Source organism: Salvelinus alpinus, chromosome 1, assembly GCF_045679555.1.
Source record: "Salvelinus alpinus chromosome 1, SLU_Salpinus.1, whole genome shotgun sequence".
Taxonomy (NCBI): Eukaryota; Metazoa; Chordata; class Actinopteri; order Salmoniformes; family Salmonidae; genus Salvelinus; species Salvelinus alpinus.
Window position 1 is genome coordinate 40,101,926 of NC_092086.1, and position 27,068 is coordinate 40,128,993.

At 43.9% G+C, this 27,068-nt stretch overlaps 2 protein-coding genes across 7 annotated transcripts; one reads left to right on the forward strand and one right to left on the reverse strand.

Moving 5' to 3' along the window:
* The first annotated feature begins 90 nt into the window (after positions 1–90).
* LOC139531812 (cerebellar degeneration-related protein 2-like) lies at positions 91–10,230 on the forward strand. 2 transcript variants are annotated; one of them, XM_071328801.1, is made up of 5 exons: positions 91–682; positions 6,090–6,202; positions 7,259–7,407; positions 7,693–7,857; positions 8,040–10,230. In XM_071328801.1, exons 1-5 carry the CDS (start codon positions 604–606, stop codon positions 9,007–9,009), a joined length of 1,476 nt encoding a protein of 491 aa, XP_071184902.1. In that variant the 5' UTR covers positions 91–603; the 3' UTR covers positions 9,010–10,230. The 2 variants fall into 2 exon arrangements, with proteins under 2 accessions (XP_071184902.1, XP_071184817.1); XM_071328716.1 differs by lacking the exon at positions 91–682 and adding an exon at positions 4,817–5,911.
* On the reverse strand, positions 10,184–26,055 carry LOC139532006 (rho GDP-dissociation inhibitor 1-like). Of its 5 annotated transcripts, none has more exons than XM_071329370.1 (6): positions 25,900–26,055; positions 15,031–15,226; positions 13,401–13,484; positions 12,647–12,723; positions 12,358–12,421; positions 10,184–11,944 (listed from the first exon to the last, which is right to left on the reverse strand). In XM_071329370.1, exons 2-6 carry the CDS (start codon positions 15,218–15,220, stop codon positions 11,745–11,747), a joined length of 615 nt encoding a protein of 204 aa, XP_071185471.1. In that variant the 5' UTR covers positions 15,221–15,226; positions 25,900–26,055; the 3' UTR covers positions 10,184–11,744. The 5 variants fall into 5 exon arrangements, with proteins under 5 accessions (XP_071185471.1, XP_071185237.1, XP_071185563.1 ...); XM_071329136.1 differs by having other exon boundaries at positions 13,401–13,487; positions 25,900–26,054; XM_071329462.1 differs by having other exon boundaries at positions 15,031–15,223; positions 25,900–26,052.
* Positions 26,056–27,068: the final 1,013 nt, after the last annotated feature.

Consider the following 27,068-nt stretch of genomic DNA (forward strand, 5'->3'; position numbering starts at 1 on the left):
TGGGCTATATACAATTAGATTAAGTGGAGAGACTGTTTTATGGAGCAGCGTCTTCCCCTGTATAGGGAAGGGGGTTGGGGATCGTTGCAGAATGGATCTGGAGAGATATCGGTGCAAAGCACGAGTGAGTGGGGGCTTGTAACAACAGCCGGAGTCCTACGTAAATCACAATGGCGGGGGGGGATTATGAAGTGTGCCAGTGTCACACATTTGTTCAGTGAACGTACACGTCTCAATATTGTACAATTATTTCGTACGTTATTCTCTTTTTATTGTAGGCCGACAGTGCTGTCGTTGCGTATAGGGACTTGCTTACAGTGTCCAGTTTGTGCGAGCATTTGTCGGCCTTGAGATATTAATTTAGTGTCAGGTGCGGTAAATTGATGCATCTGTCTCATTCGAATGGTTCATAGCAGAATGTTGGGGGCAGGTGCGACCGCGGCTTTCCTAGTGAATGATAATGGTCGCTGAAAGGGTTACGGTTTGGGAGGCTGCGCTGTTCGAGATTTCGTGGTCATACGAGGCATGCTTTCGCTTCCGGGCGAGCGGTCAGAGATGTTACAGAGCGCACGGTGAACATCCACAACGATAGACCGAGCATCGATGCTTGGTGCAGGCAGAATGGAGGAGTTTGTTACGGAGGAAGATGAGCCATGGTACGACCAACGGGATTTGGAGCAGGGTGAGTAGACTGACACACTATTGTTGTTACTTTGTGGCCGTTGTGGTTATATTTGTTGCAGGTTTTGTTTAGCCTTGTATGCGAATCATTCCCGATACAATAAAAACATTCCCAGCAAAAAGCAGCTGATGCTGGTTACCGACCTCATCACTGTCATTTAATGCAACAACCTGAAGATGTATCAAAGGATGCTAATTGACCCTTCAAGAAAATAAGACGATATTATTGACATTCATTTCAAGAATATATGACATATTCTGCAATTTTGGCTCGATATACAAGCGTGCGTGTCTGGAATGGACTACTGTTTTAATTGTCGATATTATCCTTGATATGATCAAACTGAGATTTTGTGATGGCGCTCATGCACTTTAAAGACGTACCCCACACCCCAAGTCCCATACATTTGAGAATGAGGCGTGGGAACTTTCGAAATTCTGCTGCAGGTTTCACCTGTCAGACCATGTTACACTCTGTTATTCTCTCCTCTCTGTGTGTGTTGCTCTCTGACACACACAGGCCTACTTTCGTTTCTCTCATTTCCACCTCTGTGTATAGGCACTGCTCTAGACTTTCCCTTTATCCATTATCGAGCTCTTTGCCAATTATTCTGATCTTGTCAGTGACGTGCGTGTTCTCAGAATAACCCTACTGTCTGTCTGACTTCACCCTCCATCTCTCACATCACATATGATGAATGGTCACGTGCCAACCCTCTGCCCTCGGTTATTTTCCTCAAGTCACCAAAATACTGAGTCGTGGTTCCCTTTTGCATGGGGATGTGCTGGTGAGGTATTAGGTGATGGAGCCTGACATCAGGCTGACAGACCGAGAGATGATCTAAAACAAGTGGGATATTCAGGGAGACAACTGGTTGACATTCGCAGGATTCTGTGGAATTTTTGAACAAAGATCCTATGCAGTTGCAATCTCTGAGTGAAGAAAATGTCAGAGTTCTGTTTTTTTAATTGTTTTTTATTACTGGTTAGACTGAAGACACAGGACATTTACTAACCTAATGTCTGTGCTCTGATAAATCATAGGGATCAACAATGGAGACGCTCCCAAATAATCTATGTTTCGAGATGCTTGTTGAAAAGGCACATAATACACACAAACTTTTCCATTCACCCAGAGCTTAGTCTGATAATACATTCCTCCTATAGAGTGACACACCCCTTTGTATCTCTTCCTCAACTGGTTGATTTAGTTAACTCAATTGAACCCCATCGTCTGTCTCTTTCTCCACTAATGGCTAGATTGACATAGATGAGGGCCTGTGTAGTCTCTGCTCTCACTCCCTGTGTATTGATCTGGCAGAGCAGTGTCTCCCACCTCTGGTCTTATCCCCATATTTCGATACAGAACGGGAAAGAAGCTATTTTAGAAGCTTTTAGCATTTGAAATGTCTCCACAAATGATGATATAGGTCAAAGCCGTATTTTCCTAGCAATCATTCATTCTAAAGGGTAAGGTTGGTATATTACGATGGTAGGCGGTGTGAGTTCCAGATGGTGTGATGCGGTATGTACAGTATATGTCCTTCCCTAGCCCAGGCCTCGTCCTCCACGTCACCCCATTGACCGATGACCCAGAGAATAAAAGTAGCTTTGCGTCTCATCAGTGTTTCCCTGGTCAGGATTTGAAAACCAGGTGGGTCCTGCTGTTCTGCAGCCAGCAGCAGGCTCGATATCATCTCACAGCGTTATCCAAAATGGAGAGTCGGAGCATTAATCCCAGCTGGATGATCTGTTTAGGAGGGCCTCAGACATGGCCTCTCAGGCTGGGATCAGAGATTTCAGCCTGGGGGTTAGAGAGATTTGAGGCGACCCTGCATGTAAAAATGTAATAGTACAGTTTTAGCATGCTGTTCCAACCAAGGGGTCATATTGTATTTGCTATGGTCTATTTCCACTCACTGTCACACAGAGTGAATACGTGATTATTATGTAAGTGATCTATGATCTGTATTCAGGGCTGCTCACTTATTGCACTCAGTGGTCATAATCATCAGCTCAACATGTGTATCCTGTCTGTCCAGGTGGTAGGGTATGACGTCATAGTTGTAGCAGCTGGTGCAGTGTGGTTGTGACGTGCTTCACTAGGTGCTATATAAGTTATACACATCCGAGGGCATAAGGATGATGCATAACCACACGTGCAGAAGGCTGCAGTGCACATGAGCTATGTGTGTGCCAAGGTTGCCATGGGGGGGATGTCAGTTTGACAGTGTCATTGCTTTGTCCTGTTACAATTCTTATGTTATTCACTTGTATTCAATGAAGTGGGTACATGATTTCTCCTATTTACCGGGATATCTCTTGCCCTCTCAGCAAACTCAGATTCTTATCCGTTTGCCAGCACAAACAACCGTTGTGCGGCAGCGTTTTGATAAAGGCACAACCATAAGATTACATAACTTTTTAAGCTTTAGACAATGTGTACCAGGCACTTTTGTGTTGGTCACGTAGCGTCTGTGTTGTAGTGATTTATTTGGAATGCTTGCTCTATTGTCACACACACACACACACACACACACACACACACACACACACACACACACACACACACACACACACACACGAGCTGGTACTGTTTATAATACAGACCCTTATCCCTCTTCTAGTTCTCTCTCTCTAATAGTCTGTCCATTGTGTTAAAACGGGAAGATATGGTAGCCTACAGATGAGCTAATTACATTTTTAGCTACAGTACCAGTCAAAAGGTTGTACACACCTACTCATTCAAGGGTTTTTCTTTATTTTTACTATTTTCTACATTATAGAATAATAGCGAAGACATCAAAACTATGAAATAACAAATATGGAATCATGTAGTAACCAAAAAAGTGTTAAACAAATCTAAATATATTTGAGATTCTTCAAAGTAGCCACCCTTTGCCTTGATTACAGCTTCGCACACTTGGCATTCTCTCAACCAGCTTCACCTGGAATGCTTTTCCAACAGTCTTGAAGGAGTTCCCACATATGCTGAGCACTTGTTGGCTGCTTTTCCTTCACTCTGTGGTCCAACTCATCCCAAACCATCTCAATTGGGTTGAGGTCGGGTAATTGTTGAGGCCAGGTCATATGATGCAGAACTCCATCACTCTCCTTCTTGGTCAAATAGTCCTTACACAGCCTGGAGGTGTGTTTTGGATCATTGTCCTGTTGAAAAACACATGATAGTCCCACTAAGCGCAAACCAGATGGGATCGCGTATCGCTGTAGTCATGCTGGTTAAGTGTGCCTTGAATTCTAAATAAATCACTGACCGTGTCACCAGCAAAGCACCATCACACCACCTCCATGCTTCATGGTGGGAACCACACATGCGGAGATCATCCGTTCACCTACTCTGCGTCACACAAAGACGCAGCGGTTGGAAACAAAAATCTCATTTGGACTCATCAGACCAAAGGACAGATTTCCACTGGTCTAATGTCCATTGCTCGTGTTTCTTGGCCCAAGCAAGTCTCTTCTTCTTATTGGTGTCCTTTAGTAGTGGTTTCTTTGCAGCAATTCGACCATGAAGGCCGGATTCACGCAGTCTGCTCTGAATAGTTGATGTAGAGATGTGTCTGATACTTGTGAAGCATTTATTTGGGCTGCAATCTGGTGCGCAGTTAACTCTAATTAACTTATCCTTTGCAGCAGAGGTAACTCTGGGTCTTCCTTTCCTGTGGCAGTCCTCGTGAAAGCTAGTTTCATCATATTGATGGTTTTTGTGATTGCACTTGAAACTGATGTAATGATGGACTGTTGTTTCTCTTTGCTTATTTGAGCTTTTCTTGCCATAATATGGACTTGGTCTTTTACCAAATAGGGCTATCTTCTGTATACCACCCCTACCTTGTCACAACACAACTGATTGGCTCAAACACATTAAGAAGGAAAGAAATTCCACAAATGAACTTTTAACAAGGCACACCTGTTAATTGAAATGCATTCTAGGTGAGTACCTCATGAAGCTGGTTGAGGGAATGCCAAGAGTGTGCAAAGCTGTCATCAAGGGTGGTTACAATAAAGAATTAATATATTTTGATTTAACACTTTTTGGGGGTTACTACATGATTCCAAATGTGTTATTTCATAGTGTTGATGTCTTCACTATTATTCTACAATGTAGAAAATAGTAAAAATAAAGAAATACCCTTGAATGAGTAGGCGTCCAACTGGTACTGTACGTGTTGAAGACGGGCCTCTTGTCCTCTGCCTCTGTCCTTTTTGAATTGTTAACTCCTGTTGCCATTCATTGCATTATCTCTGATACGCACACACACAGCTACTGCTCCAGACAGCCATACTATAATTAAACTCATGTTCCTTAGATGTGTACTGTGCAGCAGCATGGTGTTCCCCACTGTTGTGTTCCTATTAGTGCTGACACCATGCACTGTGCTGATTTTAAAATGCTACATTCATGTTCTGTAATGGAGGTCAATTGTTCTCAGTTTAACACCCCCTCTCCTCCTCCCACTGTACTGTCATGGGCTCTGAGTAGTGGGGCAGGCATGTTGGAGCCAGGAGCCAGCACAGCTCCCCTCCTCATCCTTACTCTCAGTCCAAGTAGGCCTCGTCACTGCATCACCCAATGAATAATGGATCCATCAAGCTGCTGGTGGAAACCAAGTGGCTCGCTGCCCTTAGCCCTCCCAGGTCTAAAATGGGATCATGTTTGTATGCGTGTTTTATTTGTGGAAATGTCTGTCAGAGCAGATTGAGAGCAACGAGCAGAGATGTGCTGGAGTTGATTGGTTTCTGGGGAAAATGTTACATCTTTGTCACAACAAGATTGTTTGTGTAGCAACCAGTGCAGCTAAAACCTTTATGCTTGTATGTACAGCTCTTCTTTTTGGAGTGGGGTAATAAGAACTAAGAGGGATATTTCTGTCATTCTGACCAGGAGTAATGGTAAATGAGTTCTGAGATGACCTGTTGGTGTTTTGCCCTGTGTAATCCAGACAGAGCCTGTGCTAACTAGGTTTTCTCCCTTATCCTCCTCCTTTCCCCTGTAGTCAGACTCCATTTTCTTGAGCGCATCTTGGCAGAGATCACAGAAGCTGGTCTTAATCAGAGAAGATGGAGGATTATTTTTTTCTTTACTCCAGCAGGGGGAATTGAATGAGGGGATTTTCTCTATTGCTCGTTCTGATGGAATTTGAAATGAGGGGGCGAAGTCTTAAATTCATCACTTTAAGGAAAGCCAGAAAGCATTGCATAAATGGAGGTAAAACATTGCATAATGATCCAATGCAACACTTTAACTGAGCTGGGCTAATGCAGCAACTACCAATATTACTGGTGGATGAAATGTGAATGAAAGAGTTAAAATAGTTGTTTTTCTGTATCTAGACCAGTACTCTCACCACTGTCTCTCTCGTCCTCCTCTCTGTCCCCTCTCACAGATCTGCACCTGGCAGCTGAGCTGGGGAAGACCCTTTTGGAGCGCAACAAGGAGCTGGAGGACTCCCTACAACAGATGTACATCAACAATGAGGAACAGGTGCAGGAGATCGAGGTATAGAATCACACTTTCACTAACTATGTGTGTGTACATGTCATGATTGATGCTGATCCTGCAAAGTGCCCTGCCCATCTTCCGAAAACATCTGAAACCCTACCTCTTCAAACCGTATCTTAAATAATCCTCATCACCTTGACCCCCCCCCCAAAAAAAACTGAACCAGCACTTGACCCCTTCCCCCTTTCTAGCTCTGACTACCTATAGCTACTTTATTGAGTAAAATGTACTTTCTATGCCTTTATGTGGTTGTCCCACCTAGCTATCTGAAGATGAATGTACTAACTGTAAGTTGCTCTGGATAAGAGTGTCTGCTAAATGACTAAAATGTAAAAATACAATTAAATGTTGAATTGCTGAGAGGCCATATTGTCAAGCATGGCACCGGACTGGTATGTTAGCTGGAGTGTGTGGGTTTTAAACTACTGACGGTGCACTTGATGATGCTGCAAAGTGGCTCTTCTCTCTAGGCTAGCACAATTACATTCACCTTGATGCGCCATCAAGCCAATTAAACCCTGCAGAGCTCTGATAGGAGAGGAGTAGAGTGCAGCTGCATGAGAGCGGGAGAGCGAGATAGTGTGTGTTTACTTAGTGTGTGGCTGTGTGGGAGAGGGGAACCCACTGACTCCTCTGACTCTGAGCCAGAGTCACCTCATTAGACAACAAAGACTGGCCTCCTTATTAGGCAACAACAAAGCTGCCTGCTGATGGCTGACTCAACCAATCACACACTTTAATCTGTTGGAGAAGAAGAATAAAGTTGATCCACACTTGTTTGTGTAGACAGGAATTAGGAAACTGATATTTTGCTTAACCATCATGGAATACTGTCATATCTGTGATTTTTATTTATTAAATTTTTTAAATACAAATTTACAGCAGTGTCTGGCATTGAGTGTATCTCAATAGTCTAAAACGGCTTCCTCTCCTCCTCTCCATCTGCACTGATGTAACGTATAGATGTCCAGTTATTTTATATTAGTTTTAGACTCTTTAGATTGTCTCCCTGTAAGGTCCGTGTCTTCATTCACACGTCTATTCCCCCTGCAGTACCTGTCCAAGCAGCTGGAGATGCTGAGGGAGATGAACGAGCAGCACGCCAAGGTCTACGAGCAGCTAGACGTGACGGCCAGAGAGCTGGAGATCACCAATGAGAAACTGGTTATAGAAAGCAAGGCCTCGCAGCAGAAGATAGACAGGTGAGGGTTAATACTCTCCTGTGTTGTTTTAGCTGCTATTATGAGCATTCACTCTATGTAAGACTGTACCATGACCTCTTTCTTCATGGTGTTTATTTCTAAGAAATATTTGGTTTAAGCGTTAACAAGCTTAGTTCTTGAATGGTTCCTACTGTTCATAGTAAATAAATAAGTCTCGCTGTTGTTTTTGTAACACAGGCTCAGTATAGTCACGGTACAGTATTGTACATTATGTTGTGATGTAAATAAGATTTAATCCACTTTCGTGTGTGTGCGCGCTTCCAGGTTGACAGGTACCATGGAGACACTGCAGGCTCAGGTGGATACCATGACAGCTCGTGTGGAGGAACTACGTACACTAGAGGAGCTGAGGGTCCACAGAGAGAAGCGGGAGCGACGCAAGACTGTCCACTCCTTCCCCTGCCTTAAAGAACTCTGCACTGCACCAAAGTACAGTAAAGAGCAATGCTCTATGTAGTCTCTCTCAAAAGTCCAAAGTACTCTATGTGAAAATATGCTAATATGCTGAGTACATTTGCCAAATGACCTGAATGTATGGTGTTCAGATTACATAAGAATGCAATCTCCCTGCTGTATCCTTGTGCTCCTCTGTGTGGTGTATCACTCTACAGGTATGAGGATGGCTTTCTGGTGGCCAACCCCGGCAGTGTGGACCTGGTGTCTGAGCGTGAGCGCCGGCCGCTGGACGAGGAGAACGAGCGTCTAAAGGGTGTGGTCTCCTCCCTGAGGTCCACCATGGTGGCAGAACGGGGCCGGAGGGAGGGGGCAGAGAGGGAGTGCACAGCTGTGCTGCAGGAGTTTGAGCTTATGGAACAACGCCTCCTGGGGGCTGAGGGCTGCCAGCTGCGAGTGCAGGAGCTGGAGGCGGAGCTACAGGAGATGCAGCAGCTGAGGAGGTCCCGGGTCTGTCTGTTGGATGAGGGTCTGGAGCAGACCCTGCTCAACAATGCCCCCGAGACCGACACACCCGAGGAGGGACCGGGGCAAAAGGAGGGAGGGGAGGGGACAGGAGGAGGGGGGCAGCAGGGAGGCCCCGTGAGGAAGAGCTGCAGCGACACGGCGCTCAACGCCATCTCGGCCTGCGACGCCTCTGGCAGGCGACAGGGCAGCTACGCAATCCACGCCAACGGCGTGCGCAAGCGGGGTATGTCCATCCTGAGGGAAGTGGACGAGCAGTACCACGCCCTGCTGGAGAAATACGAGGAGCTGCTGGGGAAGTGCCGGCGCCACGAGGAGAGCATGTGCCACGCGGGGGTGCAGACGTCACGCCCTGTCTCCAGAGACCCCTCCATGAAGAACTACGGCATGGCCACCCCCGGCCCCTCAGCCATGGCTGCTGCACCCCCCACCCCGCCCCAGACCCCCTCCACCCCAGAGGCCCTGGAGGGCATCAGCCGGCAGGTAGACCAGGTGGACAAGAGGCTGGGCCAGAACACCCCAGAGTACAAGGCCCTGTTCAAAGAGATCTTCTCCCGCCTGCAGAAGACCAAGAGTGAAGTGAACTCCACCAAGGGAGTCCCCAAGGGTAGAAAGTCCCCAAGGGTAGGAAGTCCTAAGGGAAGAAAGTCCAAAGACAAATGAGCTGCTTTCGTGATACTACTGAACATGACCTCTCCTGATACTACTAAACATGCACTGAAAACAATGGGTACAAAAGCCACAGATTTCTTTCAGAATTTGTTTCACCGTGTTTGTTCAAAGTGGTCACTTGATGTCTTAATGACCTGTACTTCTGCACTGGGGAAATTATACAATCTACTGTGGATGATCCCCTCCGCTGTTTTATCCCTCTCTAGATACTGCCACGTTTTATCCATCTCTCTGGATACAGCCACATTTCACCCATCCCAATATGAATGAATTGTACATCTGATGACATTCATCATCTGGGTAGATGAAATGCCTTGATTCTTGACAACGTAGTCGTGCACCCTGTCTTTGGTCAAGACAATCCAGTACAATGTTTAAATGACTGAGCGTGTATATTGAGACTGCATTAATTCTATTTAAAATGTATAAATAATTGCTATTTTAATGTTTTTGATGACTGACAATGAATAACATGTGCAGAGCTGTTCATAAACAATCTAGTTAAATATTCCTGATCTCAATGAATAACACTGTTGCCTTAACATCTTAGGCTTCACGTATGCATCAATCCAACATATACATTGGTTTTGAAATCAGTAGGTAAAGCCAGTAGACTTCAATTGAGGGAGCCCATGGTACTCAAGGAAGTAGTAACTTGTTCTAAATTAAATACTGTATGTAAACTGTAAAACTCAGTGTATTGGTGAATTTACCTTTTGTAAAAGGATTCTCAAGATGGATATGATAATGTTGCCAAAATGGAGTTAGATTGTCCAAGCTAGAGAACTGAGGAGCTCCTGATGATGCACTGTGTAGAAATGGAACTCTCAACCACACTTGACTAAGCTACTGTAACTGTGCTCTAAGCACCGACTCCTTGTTTTCTGGACTGCTTATTTCAAGTACACAAGGGGCTCTAGCTGCCCTCTTATCAGTACTTTGGTTTGTCATTTTAATATTTTCCTTGTTCTCTTCTGCTCTTCATTGTGTACGAACTTCATGTGATATGGTCTTCCATGCATTTGTAGACGACCATCTAAATGTCTAACATTGTGTTCTGTTCAATGAGAGAGGTTGCTGGTGTGTTAGATGGAGATTGCATGATAGACGGGTAAAGATGGTTTACAGAACGTTGTACTTTAGAGCTGGATCAATAACAGAAGTGTAAAAAGTAACATGACTTTATTGATTAAAAAGACAGCGTGACCTCCAGTCTGAAGACTTTAATGTGACAGGTGAACAGTATTCTCCAGGTGGCACAGAAGAGTTACACAGAATCAAAACCATACTGAAACAATGATCCAATGAAACCAAACAAAGCCTGAGCCCTACATCACAAGTTATGACGTTGAAAAATGGAGTGTAGAAAAATACAACACGGTTATGTAGTAGTAAGAGGTCTTGGCTGTTCTCGTTCTACTTGAAACTCGGTCTGTGCACAAGTTAGACCTGACCTAAAATAACTATTTGATGTTGAGCTCCCATTCTGGAAGTAAACCGACGAGAGCAGCTGGTGGTTGTAAAAGCTAGAGGCACAGCCAGTTTTGGTAATCCTGGAGTTGATTCATACTCGAGGGGTGCAGATTAACAACCCTTGTGACATTCCTCTCTGTTCACAAGGGCCACCAGCAAGGCCCCATATGAGACGCTACAGTAATGGAGTTAGTGACTGGAAGAAGGCCACGGTCTGCTTAGAGGGCATTTGACAAGGAGCTCATTTCTTAGTTGTCAACAAAACCAGGTTCTTTATATCAGCAAACTGCACTAAAGGTGGTCCACATTGAGACCACCTGATGTGGTGAGGAGGGAGCAGAGATGGCTGCTGTTCACTTTCATGGTCTACTTCTACTGGCTAATCTGGAAAGAAGGTACAAGCATCTCAATGGTCTGTCTGATCATCTGTTCGTGCCTAAAACCCTGTAGGAGGCTCTCGTAACAATCTGACAGTTCTGTTCTAAAGGCAAATGGCTCTTTGTAATCATTTCCTTCATCGTTAGTTCTACAGGAATCCTCTTTAAGGCCACTTGGCTGCTGAATGAACTAGGTAGGGAGGTGAAAACCCTGATCAGGAAGAGGCACACTTGCACCTTCAGCAGGTGGTCACAGTGCCTCTGGTGGACTGCCGGTAAGTGCTGATCATGCCGCCTCTTAACGGTTAGGAATTCACACTAGTTCCAGAATAAACTAATTGTGTGGACTCTGGTACATATAATCTGCTCAAAGGCTTTCCACTGACAGAGGGCAACGTCCCCAACAAAGAGTACAGAGTGTGGATCTACCACAGCCTTTAACACACAGCAACACCTTTACAAGGCAGATCCTGGTTGTATAAAACAATCAGCAGGAAGGGGGGTAAAAAGGAATGACAGAAAGACAAGATGGGATGAAGGGGAAAGGATGGAATTCACACAGTTGATTATAACATCCATATCAAGAGCATTAACAAATCAATCTTTCATTTAAAAAAAAGTTTATATACAAACTAACCAAAATAAATTCATGATTGTGCACATGATTTGCTTTCTCCACATATTCAATACTCAGCATCACAAGGAGTGTGTGGGGGAGTGAATGGCATGACAACGTGATTGCAATGAAACTACTGCAGGGATTGGGGTGGACGAGAGAGCAATTTGCCTAAATTACTTATCCCATAATTATGAATTCAAAATAATGGAGGGGGAATAAGAAGGAGGGGAATGGGGAAGAATTAAGTTGACGGGGACTCAGTCTTTCCACTCTTTCTTGATGTTAAGGTTCCACTCCCAGGAGAGGTGGTCGTGCTTATCGTCATCAGTGAACTTGGACTTGATGTTGTAGGTGCCGCGGGCCAGCATGCCTTTAGGGGCCTCCTCCAGAGGGGTCAGGAACTCGTACTCTGCCGGCCGCGGCCCGTAGCTCCCCACCATGTAGTCTGACTTGTCAACTACACAGAGAGGGGCTTAGATTTATTTTCCAAAGTTTCCTCTTGACAAAAACTTCTCTGCGTCACCAAATACAAATACTATGGCCACTCCGGAACTATTAACAAGTCATTTAATGACCGTCTAGGAATGCCAATGTAAATACCTCATCTACTAACTTGACCTAATTACTGTGCACAGGCGAATACAGTCACCTGAGTTGACCAAGCCACTCCCAACATCCAATCCCAGATACATCCCTAACCCTGTCTCCGATGCACTTGTGGATATCTGAGATAATTGGATAAGTATAAGCAATATGGTCATATCCCCATGTTGTCCTCTAGACAGAAGGTACACTATATTGCTTAACCTTATCCGGCCTTCTCAAATTCTCACAGTAGACAGAGCAAGGAAATGAAACAGCAGAACTTACCCTTGACTCCTTTCCTGTAGGTCTGCTGGGCATACTTCAGTCCAGACACAATCTCCTTGTTGACCTGCAGACAGAGACAACAGTCAGTGATGAGGTCACATCCTCTTTCCACATCCACCCTTCGGATAAGACAGCAGCCCTTTCATGATAGGACATGATAGGACATTCAGCTTACAATTGAATTTCAATGTCCAAAATAGTTTGATAGTGGCCAAGCTGACACTGGTCATGCTAGTTGGATTGGATAAACAGACATAACACGTTGTTGAAAAAGGCCAGACTCATTCACCTTGAAGCTGATCTTTATCTTGTACTCCACGCCTTCCTTCAGGACAAAGGACTGTTTCTTAAAGGACTCCAGGTCTCCTGAGGCGGCCAGACCACAGAAAGAGAACGTCAGAGACCCTCAGGCAGAGTGAATGCAGGAGGAGTCTATCATTTTGTTCCAATATATGCAATGCACAAAGTTCTCCCCTGGAAGTAATCGTGTTAGACTGGATAGGTGAAAGGTGTCAGATCAGTGATTCAGCATCTTTAAAAATGTGAGCACAAAGGCAGGATTTTCTAAGTGTTCCAACAGGGTTGTAGCCTGCTATTATAGTGTCCACTAGATGGCGTTTCCCTGTATGTGAGTTCAGCTCTATGGCCCTGGTTTCTTCCCTGTAGGTGGCTCTACAGGCCATATGAGGGTAGAAGAGTCTCAAACCAGCAGAAGAAATGCCTCATTAACTCAAATAATAAAACCAATACATTAGGAATGGCCCATGGAATATGCCTGATATGTCTACTGGAAAACGTATGTTTCTAAACCATAGGTGGCCAGGTGTTGCGGCTACTATGCACAATTGCGGCTGCTATGAGGCAATGTCTTTAGTTCCACCCTCACACATTCATATGGAAAATATTACATGTGCTCACTACAAAGGCTTCTTTTCACACTAAAACACATTACAAGTCTTTCAATATGGAGCCTTTTCTCAAAAAGTGCACCTCTCTCACGCGCCCTCTAAATACCAGTACAACCACTGTGCTGCTCTACTCACCCTGTAGGTCAAGGGTCAGGGGCAGCGGCGCCGTCTCACACATCAGGGTCAAGCGTGTCACCTGGACATTGGGAGCGTTGGGGTCTACTGGGAGAAAGGGAAAAAAACAAAGCAAAGTACAAAAATGTAAAAATAATTCATGGTAAACACAAAAAACATTGACTATTATAAGCAGTGCATGTTTAATTCTTTAGAGCATAAGACATTGTGGGGTTAAGATGCTCATACTACCGATCATTTAGCTATTTTATTTAGAATTTTAGGACCCCTTTAGGTATAATTTTTTTTAATAAAAATTTGATTTCAGCCTTTAATACTAAAGCCCATAGAAACGCATTGAATAACACATTCATGAATGGAAAAAGGTCAGTCAAAAACAAAAGTGTCAGTCCTAGATCTAGGAGATATATTAATTTTTTTAAACTATGGAAATATATATATATATATTTATATATTCAACAATTTTTATGGGTAGGCACAAAACTACCTTCATACTTCCATTTGTTTTTAAAACGGGTGACACTTGTGACACAAAATGGAGAATCTCCCCTTTGAATGGCTCCCGAGTGGCGCAGTGTTCTAAGGCACTGCATCTCAGTGCTAGAGACGTCACTACAGACCTTGGTTCGATTCCAGGCTGTATTATAACTGGCCGTGATTGGGAGTCCCATAGGGCGGTACACAATTGGCCCAGCGTCATCTGGGTTAGGGTTTGGCCGGGGTAGGCAGTCATTGTAAATAAGAATTTGTTCTTAACTGACTTGCTTCGTTAAAAAAAAGAGTGGTCATAATAATTTCTAGGTCAAACTGTTCCGACGCTACAGACATTTAACGTGAGAAGACTACTTTTCAGGATGTCTAATAGTCTGACAAACACTGTTCTAGCTGTGCCAACTTTCAGATGCGGAAGTACGACATCGGAGGATGTGGTGGATTGAGATGCATCCAAATGCAAAAAAACTTCTCTAGCTTAAATTGAATGATTTTGATGGGGATTTTTTGTTATGCACCGGTGCGTCAATCAACTCAAGGGGGTTAAGTCAATAGGCTGAAGCAGAAAACTACAACAGTTCATGAAGAACAGTTCAACTGTGAATAATGACATTTGCAACAGATGAAAGTGAGTATCAGACATAAAACAATGTGAAAATATTTCTATCAGCGATCAGTGGTTCATCGCAGTCTTTGATACCGCAGCTCTAACTAAAGCCCGGGCGGCTTGGCCTCCTTTCCAGTCAGCAGCCTGTATCTTGCCAGCCTGTATCTAGTTCACAGACTACTGACCTGTCTGGGGGGGGGGGTAACTCTGTCACTGCTGTACCCACTGAGCACCAAGACTGCTAACCTGTTGCCCTCTCCCACCCTCTCTTATGGTATTTGCAAACTCATTCAACTAAATCCCTAAAAAGAAAGCCTGCTGAAGGACTTGAAAGTAGGAGGGAATTAAAAGAAAATAAACAAAGAGATGATTGCATGAGATGTGCATTGTGGATGTGGGTTTGTTTTCTAATCAGGTCAAGAGGGAGAAAGAGAAACAGTCTGCAGGGCTGGTGTGTCCAAATTGCATGAGTGCGTCTGCAGAGTGTGTGTGTGTCTCTACAACATGTGTAGTTGGCGCAGCAACACAAACCTGCAGCCGCGGCGGCGTTCCCCAGCAGGGCCTCCTTGTACTTGCGCAGGCTCTCGTCGTCCTTGTCCAGCTCCTGGATCTCCTGCAGACTCTTCTGAGCGGGGGGCTTGTAGTTGACCCCGCCCTCCGCTTCCTCGTTGGCCGCTGCGATGGCCGCCAGCTGTTCCGGGGTGGGATCCTGCTCTGCCATAGTCTACTGAGAGCGAGAGAGACACAGGTCAGGAGGTTTGGTCCAATACGTTGAAAATAGATCAACAAACTGTAAGGCAAAACACTGTTGTTGCATAGTGAGCACAAAACACTTGAAAAACCCCTCCAAGGCACTGTCTTACCAAAAAATGTAAAAGCCTTTATTAAGTTACATCGCAGGAGGACAAGATTAAAGACAGCACACCTGAGCGTACTCCCTGAATAGTTTGTCAGGGTGAAAAATTGGACCTCCCTACAGTACCTCGTCTTCAGGTAAACCACTGGTCTGAAATGACTGCATTGGTAAAAGACGTGTAGTAGAGACCTCACATGCTACTAACTAATGAATCGTGTGAGATTGGTTACTTTTACAGGGGAGGGAGGAGGTAAGGATGTTGTATTTCCAAACTATTCAAGCAGGGCCAGAGTTTGAAAGATGGTAGCAGCAAAGATGGTTTAGTATGAACCAATAGAAATCCCAGATCACGCTTGTAGGCGATGTCATGGCAACGTTGGCTAGCTAAGCTCATGCGCAGAAATACGTCACCGGGTCTAGCGGTCGTCTTGCGCAGAACTGCGGATGTACAGGCCATCAGATCAAAGGCACTCCTTCCATATAAAGTTGTTTTTGACAAAAATGAAAACGTGTCACTTTGTCGAGTAACAACTAAGGAATCATTTTTCACTTCTCAAACCCTGGTCGGCCTCAAGTCTGCTTCGCATGGATTCCCGGAAGTCTTGCGATATTGGGCCTCTGGGTTTAGAAACTCTGTGGTAGCAGTCAACACGCCACTTCCCAGATGCTCATTAGGATCCTTTAAATAAATCTGATTTGCATGCAGTGTGGGGCAGGCACCAGGTTAATAGGGTGTCCTGGTAGATGATTATGGACTTACATCCTTCTCTCATTGCACTTTGACCTCAGCAGCCTCATTGCTGCTCTGAAACAATACCCAATCACACACACAGAGCCAGGGCATGTGACTGAGCCTAACCAGAGCCTTCTATTGCGATAAAGATTCCGGGGCCTGACTCACACGTCCTGGCTTGGACTACATTGGACACAGTCCCAGTATGGAGGTCAGACCAGAGGGGCCAGCGCTGTACACGCGGGGGGAACTACAGAGGGCTGGTTGGTCGAAAAGCAGAGCTTTATCTCAACTCAAACCCTCTCCCTCCCTCCTCTACCACGCTGTAGTGAGCTACAGTCAAGCTTCTGTGGATCAAGCAGATAACAACATGCTAATGTGGGAGCAGCACCCAGCTGCACTGCATTACCAGTCAACATCAAGTAGGGTCTGGGGAGAGTGATGCTAAGCAGGAATCAGGACAACGATATTAGGGGAAGGGTCCTCTTGCCAGAGAGGTGGGTGTCGTGAGGAGAGAGCTGTGAGTGTTGAAATCAACCTTTCCCCCCAGTTAGGGAAATGGGATACCTAGTCACTTGCAAAACTGAATGCATTCAACTGAAATGTGTCTTCCGCATTTAACCCAAACCCTCAGAATCAGAGAGGTGCGGGGGGGCTGCCTTAATCGACATCCCTGTCACCGGCGTCCAGGAGCAGTTGTTGTTGGGGGTTAACTGCCTTGCTCAAGGGCAGAACGGCAGATTTGTCCACCTTGCCAGCGACCTTTCGGTTACTGGCCCAAAGCTCTTAACCACTAGGCCAGGGGTTCACTTTTTTACTCAGGTCCCCTTCCAACATTGGGGAACATCCCGCGCCACCCTTTTTTCTATGGGTACAAGCACTATTCATGACACAAACTGTTCACACCCATCTAGTTAGCGAAGATAACATTTTTGTTTAAAGCTAATTTCCTGCAATTTGTCACGGGGTACAAAAATGTTGTTGCCGTTTTAAAGCTCACGTTCTTGAAATTCTATACATTTTGCTGTGTCTAATGTTTATTCATGTGTTATTTGAGTGACTCAAACATTACAACAAAATCTATGTGCTAAAAAACCGAGCTAAAAAATCTTTAGCCGACATGGCCTAGTTGATCTTTGGACATTTCTGACAAGTTATAAATAGCTCTCTAAGGTCTACAATGACTGAGGAAAACTGATGATACACTACTCAATTTCGAAATCGCACCTACAGCTTTCAAAAAGCCGGACAGAGGTTTTCTTTTTTTTTAGGGGGGGCGGACACCCCTTGCCCCACAGTTTGGGAACCACTACGCTAGGCTACCTGCCGATTAAGTACTGTAGTAATATAGAGGCCTACATCTAGCCTTCGTCTAGCTGGTGTAATACCTCTGCTACACCGAGGTGATTTCATAACACTGCTGCTCTGTGCTTTGTCTTCCTTCATGAAGACTGGCCTCCTTGTGGTATTGTGAGTGATTGGCACAGAGCGCCTCTCTGTATCCGTGTACACACCACAGTCAGCAGCGTAGTCTTCAGTGGTAGCAGTTCAGCGTGATGGCGCCAATGCCATGCTGCATTTTCTACTGATGCATTAGTGATTTACTGCATCTAATACTTTAAAAGGTTCACTGTACCACAGACCAATACAATCAATTAACTGAGCAACATTGAGTATCTCTGACGAATTGTAAAACAGAAAATGGCAAGAGCAAGAATACTACTTTGACAAAGGGCACTGGCAGACCTCCACTGACACAACACAGAACAATGCCAGTATGTTTGTGGATGTCAGTCAGTTCACAGGAAACCACCTAACCAACAATGAGACAGGAAGCCTAGGCTATGCTATATATCACACACTGTCATGCTCATGCAGCAGTCGAGTTTGAAACACACTTGTTCAAGGACCGTAGTAGCTCACACATTCCAATATAACGAGAGAAACCTTAGGCCCATAACAATAGTAGAAAAAAATAACAAAACAGGCGTGTGCTCTAAAAAGCCACGTAGAACGCCTCGGGGGATGTGTGAAAGATGTTATTATTGGGCTACACACAACATTGATGCTGTGCCATGAGCAAGGCTCCAGATGAACAGACGCCGGTATTACCTTGGTGACATAACGCACCATAAAATCACAGCTCAACACGCAATCCCAGCAATAGTACATTAAAATCACACCACCGCAAACAAGGGCTCCTGTCTGGCTCTCAAACCTCACCACACTAACCAGTTCCACCTCCCTCCCTCTGCCCCTCTCTGTTTTGCATAGCGCCTGACACACAGATGGACCTGCGCCAAGCAGGAACAGGGAGCACATTGCACCATTTTTCCCCAAACAGGGCCTCTCCACATTCTCATTAAAGCAGAAATTCCTGTTCTGTTAGCAGTAGTGTGTTTTGGTAGCTCAGCTGTGCAAATGTGTGTGAAGTTGGCGAAATAGTGAGAAGGACTTGTTGCTAGGAGTGGGAGGACGGGACCAGATTCAGGGATATTGTGTCATCTTTCTCACGTCATCTCTATTCATTTGGCAGTCGCTCCTCCTCATGTGCTAGCCTAGATCCAGACCTGAGCCTTGGTGGACTGCCGCTACATACCGAGCTGTCCCCCAGGATTGGTGTGGTGATAAATGAGAGGGACATACTTTAGGAGTGCTATATTTCTCTGCTGCTAACGCACACCACAACACAGCCTCTCATGACTGGCCTGCTGTTGGGTCAAGCGGCTACAGCTGCAGGGGATGTGTGCATCAGAATAAGTGGATCAATAAAAAGAGGGGGTGAGGTGGGGGACATCAGGAAATAGTGACAAACAAGAGGGTGAAAAACAAAAAGCATAATGTTGAGAGTACTAGGATGGGAGTCAGGGTGGCTAGAGTTAAAAAAAAATAGTACAATGCAACAATTATCATGACAACCTTAAAGAAATACATATTTTAGTAGAAAGTTACAACGGATGTGAGGCACCATCCGAGCAGTGACCCACTTCAGTCTCACACGTTTATCAGTGTGGCCATTGCTTGGCATGACTGACCAATGCCCATAGGCAAACAAGTAGACTATAAACACTGTTCAATAGTTGGCAGCCATCTCATTCCCAACACAGTTTGGCTTGCATAGAATAAATTATTGGAGCACATTCAGATTCTGGCTTGACCTACCATGTCAAGATAATGATTCGTATGCGATCTTCACTAAGCACGAAATGGATGATTGGGTCAATCATATGTCCACTGAGCTCAATGGAATAGATTAGGCCTAGTTTCAACAATAACATAAGTCCCAATACACATTTTTCCACCAGCTGACATGGCACACATAGTGACTGACTACGGAAATAAATAGGCCTTGTTCACTCGTCACTGCTAAGTGACATGTTTTGGTGTAACTGAGGTATAAATACAGGTAGTGATCGGTTTATGTGTCAACATTGAACCCCTCACACTGGTTCTTACCATTGGCAGCTAAATAAATACCACTAGCTTTAATTGGAGGATTATCCCCATTTGATCAGGTTCAGGAATAGTCATCCAAGCACTCTGGTTTCTAGAGTAGCTGACACCCAGATTAGGGCTGTTCCTTAGCAACAATTAGAGCAGTGAGATTCTTGGGACAGAGATTACTGCTAATAAGGCATTGGGGAAATGTTTTGGGGTGTCAGTGGTGACACATCAATAGGATTCCACTGACAAACCTTTTTGGTTTCCTATAGAGATTCAAGGGTCTTCATTACCAAATTGAACAAGGGCGAGACACGCCTCCTGAGTTGATGAAAATGGCTAAAGACATTGTGGTTGATGGACGAGGCTTTCTGTAAGCAGGACACAAACATAAAGAAATTCAGCACAGGTCAGAGTTGGAGGCGAAAGTGACAGGAACTCAAAGACAAAGCCTTAAGTTCCTCTTTTCCTTTAAAGTTAGTTCAGTTTAATCTTAAAATCAGAAGATTTCTTGGTCAGAAACCAGATCTTAATCCCCCAAAAAAGGCAAACAAGAAAGGGTTCATCAAGAAATGTCCAGCTCATAAATCATTCTTCTGTAGTAAAGGTCACATAGCGGTCTTTTTATTTTATTTGTTCAACTAACCCATTCACTGTGTACTCTCATAGGACTTCACCTTTGACATTTCACAGGGAAGAGTACAGGAAAGGGACAGCACAAGGCTGACAGCAAATTGAATGGAATTTTAATAGATGACACGATACATTACAAATGCTAAAATAGAAGCATTTACTGCAATCTAGTCTCAGCCATGTCCCAGTTCTAAGGCAGGGTAAAAAGAAAAGAAAAAAAAGTGATCGCCCAAGTGTATTCTGCAATAGAGAACAGCTGGCATTGCCCAAAAGCTACAATTAGCTTTAAACCACAGAGGGGGAGGAGAAATGGCAGTCAGGACAAGAGAAGAAGAGATTGAGAAATCAGGGATTACGTAATCATTCATTGGGCTGAACTCCAGCTCCAGGCAGGTCTCTGATAAACCTACCTAATCACTGTCAACCGCCTCCAGGAACGTTGTGCTGTACCAACTAGAGGTCGACCGATTATGATTTTTCAACCCCGATACCGATTATTGGTGGACCAAAAAAAGCCGATAACGATTAAATCTGACTATTTTTTAAATAATAATGACAATTACAACAATACTGAATGAACACTTATTTTAGCTTAATATAATACATCAATAAAATCTATTTAGCCTCAAATAAATAATGAAACATGTTCAATTTGGTTTAAATAATGCAAAAACAAAGTGTTGGAGAAGAAAGTAAAAGTGCAATATGTGCCACGTAAGAAACCTGACGTTTAAGTTCCTTGCTCAGAACATGAACATATGAAAGCTGGTGGTTCCTTTTAACATGAGTCTTCAATATTCCCAGGTAAGAAGTTTTAGGTTGTAGTTATTATAGGAATTATAGGACTATTTCTCTCTATACCATTTGTATTTCATTAACCTTTGACTATTGGATGATCTTATAGGCACTTTAGTATTGCCAGTGTAACAGTATAGCTTCCGTCCCTCTCCTCGCTCCTACCTGGGCTCGAACCAGGAACACATCGACAACAGCCACCCTCGAAGCAGTGTTACCCATGCAGAGCAAGGGGAACAACCACTCCAAGTCTCAGAGCGAGTGACGTTTGAAACGCTATTAGAGCGCACCCCGCTAACTAGCTAGCCATTTCACATCGGTTACACCAGCCTAATCTCGGGAGTTGATAGGCTCGAAGTCATAAACAGAGCAACGCTTTAAGCATTACGAAGAGCTGCTGGCAAACGCAGGAAAGTGCTGTTTGAATGAATGCTTACGAGCCTGCTGCTGCCTACCACCGCTCAGTCAGACTGCTCTATCAAATCATAGACTTAGTTATAACATAATAACACACAGAAATACGAGCCTTAGGTCATTAATATGGTCGAATCCGGAAACTATCATCTCGAAAACAAGACGTTTATTCTTTCAGTGAAATACGGAATCGTTCCGTATTTTATCTAACGGGTGGCATCCATAAGTCTAAATATTCCTGTTACATTGCACAACCTTCAATGTTATTTCATAATTATGTAAAATTCAGGCAAATTACACTGACTCTGCGTGCAATGAACGCAAGAGAAGTGACACAATTTCACCTGGTTAATATTGCCTGCTAACCTGGATTTCTTTTAGCTAAATATGCAGGTTTAAAAATATATACTTCTGTGTATTGATTTTAAGAAAGGCATTGGTGTTTATGCTTAGGTACACATTGGAGCAACGATACGCACCGCATCAATTATTTGCTACGCAGGACACGCTAGATAAACGAGTAATATCATCAACCCTGTGTAGTTAACTAGTGATTATGATTGATTGATTGTTTTTTATAAGTTTAATGCTAGCTAGCAACTTACCTTGGCTTACTGCATTCGCGTAACAGGCAGGCTCCTTGTGGAGTGCAATGTAAATCAGGTGGTTAGAGCGTTGGACTAGTTAACTAAGGTTGCAAGATTGAATCCCCCAAGCTGACGGTAAAAATCTGTCGTTCTGCCCCTGAATGAGGCAGTTAACCCACCGTTCCTAGGCCATCATTGAAAATAAGAATGTGTTCTTAACTGACTTGCCTAGTTAAATAAAGATTAAATAAAAAGGTGTAAAAAATATATATAATCATTTTTACAAATCGGCCAAATCGGTGTCCAAAAATACCGATTTCCGATTGTTATGAAAACTTGAAATCGGCCCTAATTAAATCGGCCATTCCGATTAATCAGTCGACCTCTAGTACCTACTTCAGATTTGGAAAGCAGCCTGGATACTCTTTTTACTCTGACTCCTAATGTCACACACAAAACATCTATGGCTAGTTTGATCCTCTCTGTTCTGTCTCCCTCCCTGTCATAGACCTAGCTTTGAGAGTGAACTTCAGCATTTCTCCCTTTCCTCCCCACAGGACGCCCCGTTTCATGTGTCCTTGTGATGTAGCTTTGTGATGCCCTTCTAGACTTATGTGCCATTCACCAGAGTGCTTGACTTCCTTGTGCTCTGCAGCACTTTTGTCAACTGTGATTGTATGTTTCCTTCATGTTCTGCCGACAACATGACTCACATCCGCCAGTTAGAAAAGAGAACTGTGTTTAACCACATCATGTTGGACTGCACTTAAACACACATAGTAATGCAAAAGGCTTCTAAATGATCCCCTTGACTTTCTCCACCTGACGTAAACCCCATTGCAGTCTTGATTTGTTAGCAGGTATTCAGGTAAGCAACGTTGGCTTGATGTAATGTCAACAGACACACGCTGGGCTGCTGCACAAAGCAGAGGATGCAGCACTAAATGCAGAACAGTGCCTTCAGGAAGGAGGATTGTGCCTGGCAAAGCTGATGCAATGCAGGAGGCACTCATTTCCACAGAGTGAGACATGAATAAACAGAGCAGAGAGGAGTCAAAATTGAGGAAGTGTCAGACGAAAGAGAAAAATATATTCTACCTCAAGGGGGAAAACTAGAACAAATCCGGTCTGAGCATTAAAAATAGCCTGTCTGAGAAATCACTCTGTATAGACACAGCAGGAAGCTGAGAGTGAACGGGAGTGCCAAGGTGCCAGCTGAAAGGTCAGGGCTCTCTCCCTGCACAGTGGTGGGGGGGGGCTTAGCGAGTAGCGACACATGCCCAGATTATGTCTGCCTCCCTTGGTAACAACAAGGCAACAGCATCCACTATGGACAGTAGTAAGCCTACTGTTGTATGGTGGCTCCATTCAAGTTGGGCTTTTTAATGTGGTGTCATTGACAGAGCAATGACCTGATGATGGGTGGTAAACTTGATGGCACTATTCATGTGGTCTGAGGAACATCTCAACATCTGCAACAAGAAACTAAATAGTATGCACAGTGTAATGTTTGCCCTCTGGTGGATGATAGCAATGACTAAATAAGGACATATCCAGCATGAAGGGAAGCCATTTCCTTTTGAATGAGGTGTATGTGAAGGCTGATATCCACTGGGGGACATTTGGGGGTTGTGTGGTCTGTTGTTCGGTCTAAGCCACAGTACAATGAGGAGGAACAGCAGAAGAGAAGAGCTAATCTTTAACACTGCTGTATGTGTGGAGATGCTGGCCAGTGTCCTCGTTTCTAGTCCCTTGCGAGTTACAGCAAAAACGGAAGGGACTGACGTGCCACTTAAAGGCAGAAAGAGGACAGATAGCCAACTGGCTCTGAGAGAAAAGGGGTCACCATCAGGCCTGGTTCTTGTCATGACAGGCTATAGGAGGGGGTGGAATGTGTGGGAGGCGTCATTAAATGCCTCCATAGTGGCGAGTTGTCTTTATGTACACTGTGTGCTACATATTGTAGGCCATCAGATGGTGCTGTGCTCAGCCCTGAGTTTAATCTCCTTTGGTTTGCTACAATTTCCCCAGCCAGATCCCCTCCCTTAATGCAGAGTGACAGGGAAGTAGAGACAAGGAGAGAGAAGCGTAGTGATTACTCCACAGCCATGTAGCCTATCCTGTAATGGAGGTTAGAAATCAGCTAGGAGAGAGATGGAAGCTTGCTCACTTTTAAGAAGAAAAATAGCTGTGTATCTTTATCAAAAATAAGGTTAAGATTGGTTCCTGGAATCATGTGGAGTATAGTCCAAGGCATGTGGTTGTCGAATGAGAAGTTAACTTACATCAATCCAGAGGCTGGAAAATTCTCTAAAAAGTCCTATTTAATAACATAGCATAGAAAACATGAAACCAATTATTGTTGAAAGGCGTGTACTGAAAAACATCACATCAGAGATTTCAAATCTCTAGTCCTACTCAAAACAAAAAAAGCCTGTAGAAAAACAACATTCCGGATGAGAAAGCAATGGTAGTTACAGTGGTGAGCTGCCATTGATTGGATAGTGGTAAAGGGGACAGATGCCCAAAGTATCCCTATGGATCAATACCCCCACCCCTCTCTCCCCTCTCTCCATTGCCACAAACTAACAGGGAAATACAAGATGTCACATGAACTGAATAACAGACTAGTGAAGCCCTAAGGCTGAAAATATGAAGATGCTATTTGGCTTGAAGTGTACATCAATTAAGTCAACATTACATGTCCCTGGACCTCTGGAAAGAAATATTAATGTGTAGAGTTAATGTTTTTATTCCTGTTGCATAGAACATTGTAAGCTTGATGAGTTAACAATAACAAGGCTAGGGGACCTTTGAGCTGCTGAACATCCAGCAGATGCTAGTGTTCTTATGTAGGTCGAGAAGAGCAACAATTGGAGCAGCCTGGCTGTTTAAATTTGAGTATGTTTGCTTTACCTTACAGATACTATAAATCGTTTTACTTAGTGAGTGAACTACCCGTAAATTAATAATACTAAGAGGAAAGGGTTAAGTTTGGTGAAGACCTAAGACTCGCCCTGGCCTACTCTCCAACAGAAGAAACTAGAACTCTACCGCGCCATTCGTCTGAAACAGGAAGGAAAAGCAGCCCTCGTAGTTTTGCAAGCATGTCACCGCCAGTTTATCGGGTTACTGGGCCTAATGATTCTCAGAAAAGATGCACACGTTTGTATGCCATAAAAACACGTCCTAACAGATAGGCTGACTGGGTTTAAAAGTCGCATTATTTTAAGTGCCAGTCAGTTGGTGAGTCCTCCTGAATCCGTCAGTCAAATCCGAACTTCACTAGGCCTATTTTAAATACACATCTGTATCAAACTCACTTTCAGAGAGGGTATATAAATAATATTTGTAGCAATTTACAGGATTCGCTCATTCCCTTCAATCAAGTTTAAGAAAAACATGTTCAATGATGAATCACCGCGGGAAATTAACTTGCATTCCAGGAAGTGTCGACTGCTGACAGAACGTGAGCAACTTTCATGAGATGAAAAGTTAGCCTATACATACCCATTCATTGGGTCTGATCAAACAAGTAACTTTTTTTCTCTTGAATAGTGTTGTTCTGAAATTAATTTAAAGACTTGCTTAGTCAACAGGATCTAATCACAGATCAATTGAGTGGATATTCACAAGGATAGCCTACCTCCATGGAAAGATATTACTTATCACTATAATTAATTAAACTGGCAGCAACCACAGAGCAAACATCAGTGACAACAGTTCCTGTTCTCCGTCACAATTAAAATTAGTAATCTACACTAGTCGAATTAAGCTAGACATCATGAAGTTGCTAGTTAGCATGTAACAAGTTGCACGAATAACCAGAACTTGCGACTTTGTACTACCAAAAATGGACGTACAAATGAGCTAACCGCGTTCTAACTTAAATGTATAGACAAATGTTTGAAAAGTTGATTAAATATTTTCTCGGACTTTACCGTTATGCTGCTGCTACGCTGGAGTACGCGTCACTGAATGGCGAGGAAGGAGCAGCTCAAATCAAACGCACAACACGCTTCCGGGAATATTGACTCACACCACAAAGGCTGTCCGAACGTAGGCGGGCGCTCAGCAACAAGCCTGGTGTAAAGTGCACTAGTCAGGTAACTGCTCGTTACTATAAACTCGCAAATGTATTTGTAGACTAGAATACACGTATAGTAAATTAGCGCAATTACCCTAATACAGTATGAAAATTCGCAGCCAATCACGTCATCTGAGAGCCCAGACGGGACAGGAATTACCTTATCTAGTACACGGAGTAAGAACAGACCATGTTTTTAAACATCAGTAATGGACAGACTGTAAAATTGACAAAGTAGCCTCAAAGCAATGTTTACACTTAATGGACTATGCGGCCATCTAGTGGTTTAGCCTAGGTAATCCAGTCATTTATACATCATTTGGATCTGGGCGACATGCAGCAGCTTGCAAATCAAATGGGTCGCAGTTGCGTCAGTTGGCCGAATTCTAGTAAAACGACAGGATATTTTACGTCGCCAAATGACAAATCTTTAGACAGTTTCCCATGTTTTAGTGCACCGTTGGATGCAGTGCACTTCAGCTAAGACGTGCATGACAACCTCAGTACTTTGTGTCCGGCTGTGTTACACAATGTTTGGAACCAGGAAGACATTTGGCACTGCAAAACTATTTGGCTTAGAGCCCTCAAAGCCATAAGACCGCAAAATAGCTAAGATGACGACACTGACCATCTTCATTGCCACTTATTTTTTGCTCCATGCACACTACTTGCTCACACTGACCCAACACACACACTTCTGCTGTTTTTCATATACCCTGACACCTAATCACCTTAACTCTACATATCTACCCCTACCACTAATATCCCATTCCCTGCACATTGTAAATATGGTATTGGCACTAACCCTGTAGACCGCTTACCTTTGTGTCATGTGTCTGTTGTACTTTATAGTACTGATATTGATCACAGCATTGTTGGGAATGAGCAATCAAATCACATTCTAATTGTCACATGCTTTGTAAACAGGTGTAGACTGTGAAACCCTTACTTGCAGGCCCTCCCAACAATGCAAGGGATTTCTCTGTACTTGTGCACTTGACAATAAAAACAAAGCAGTCAGAG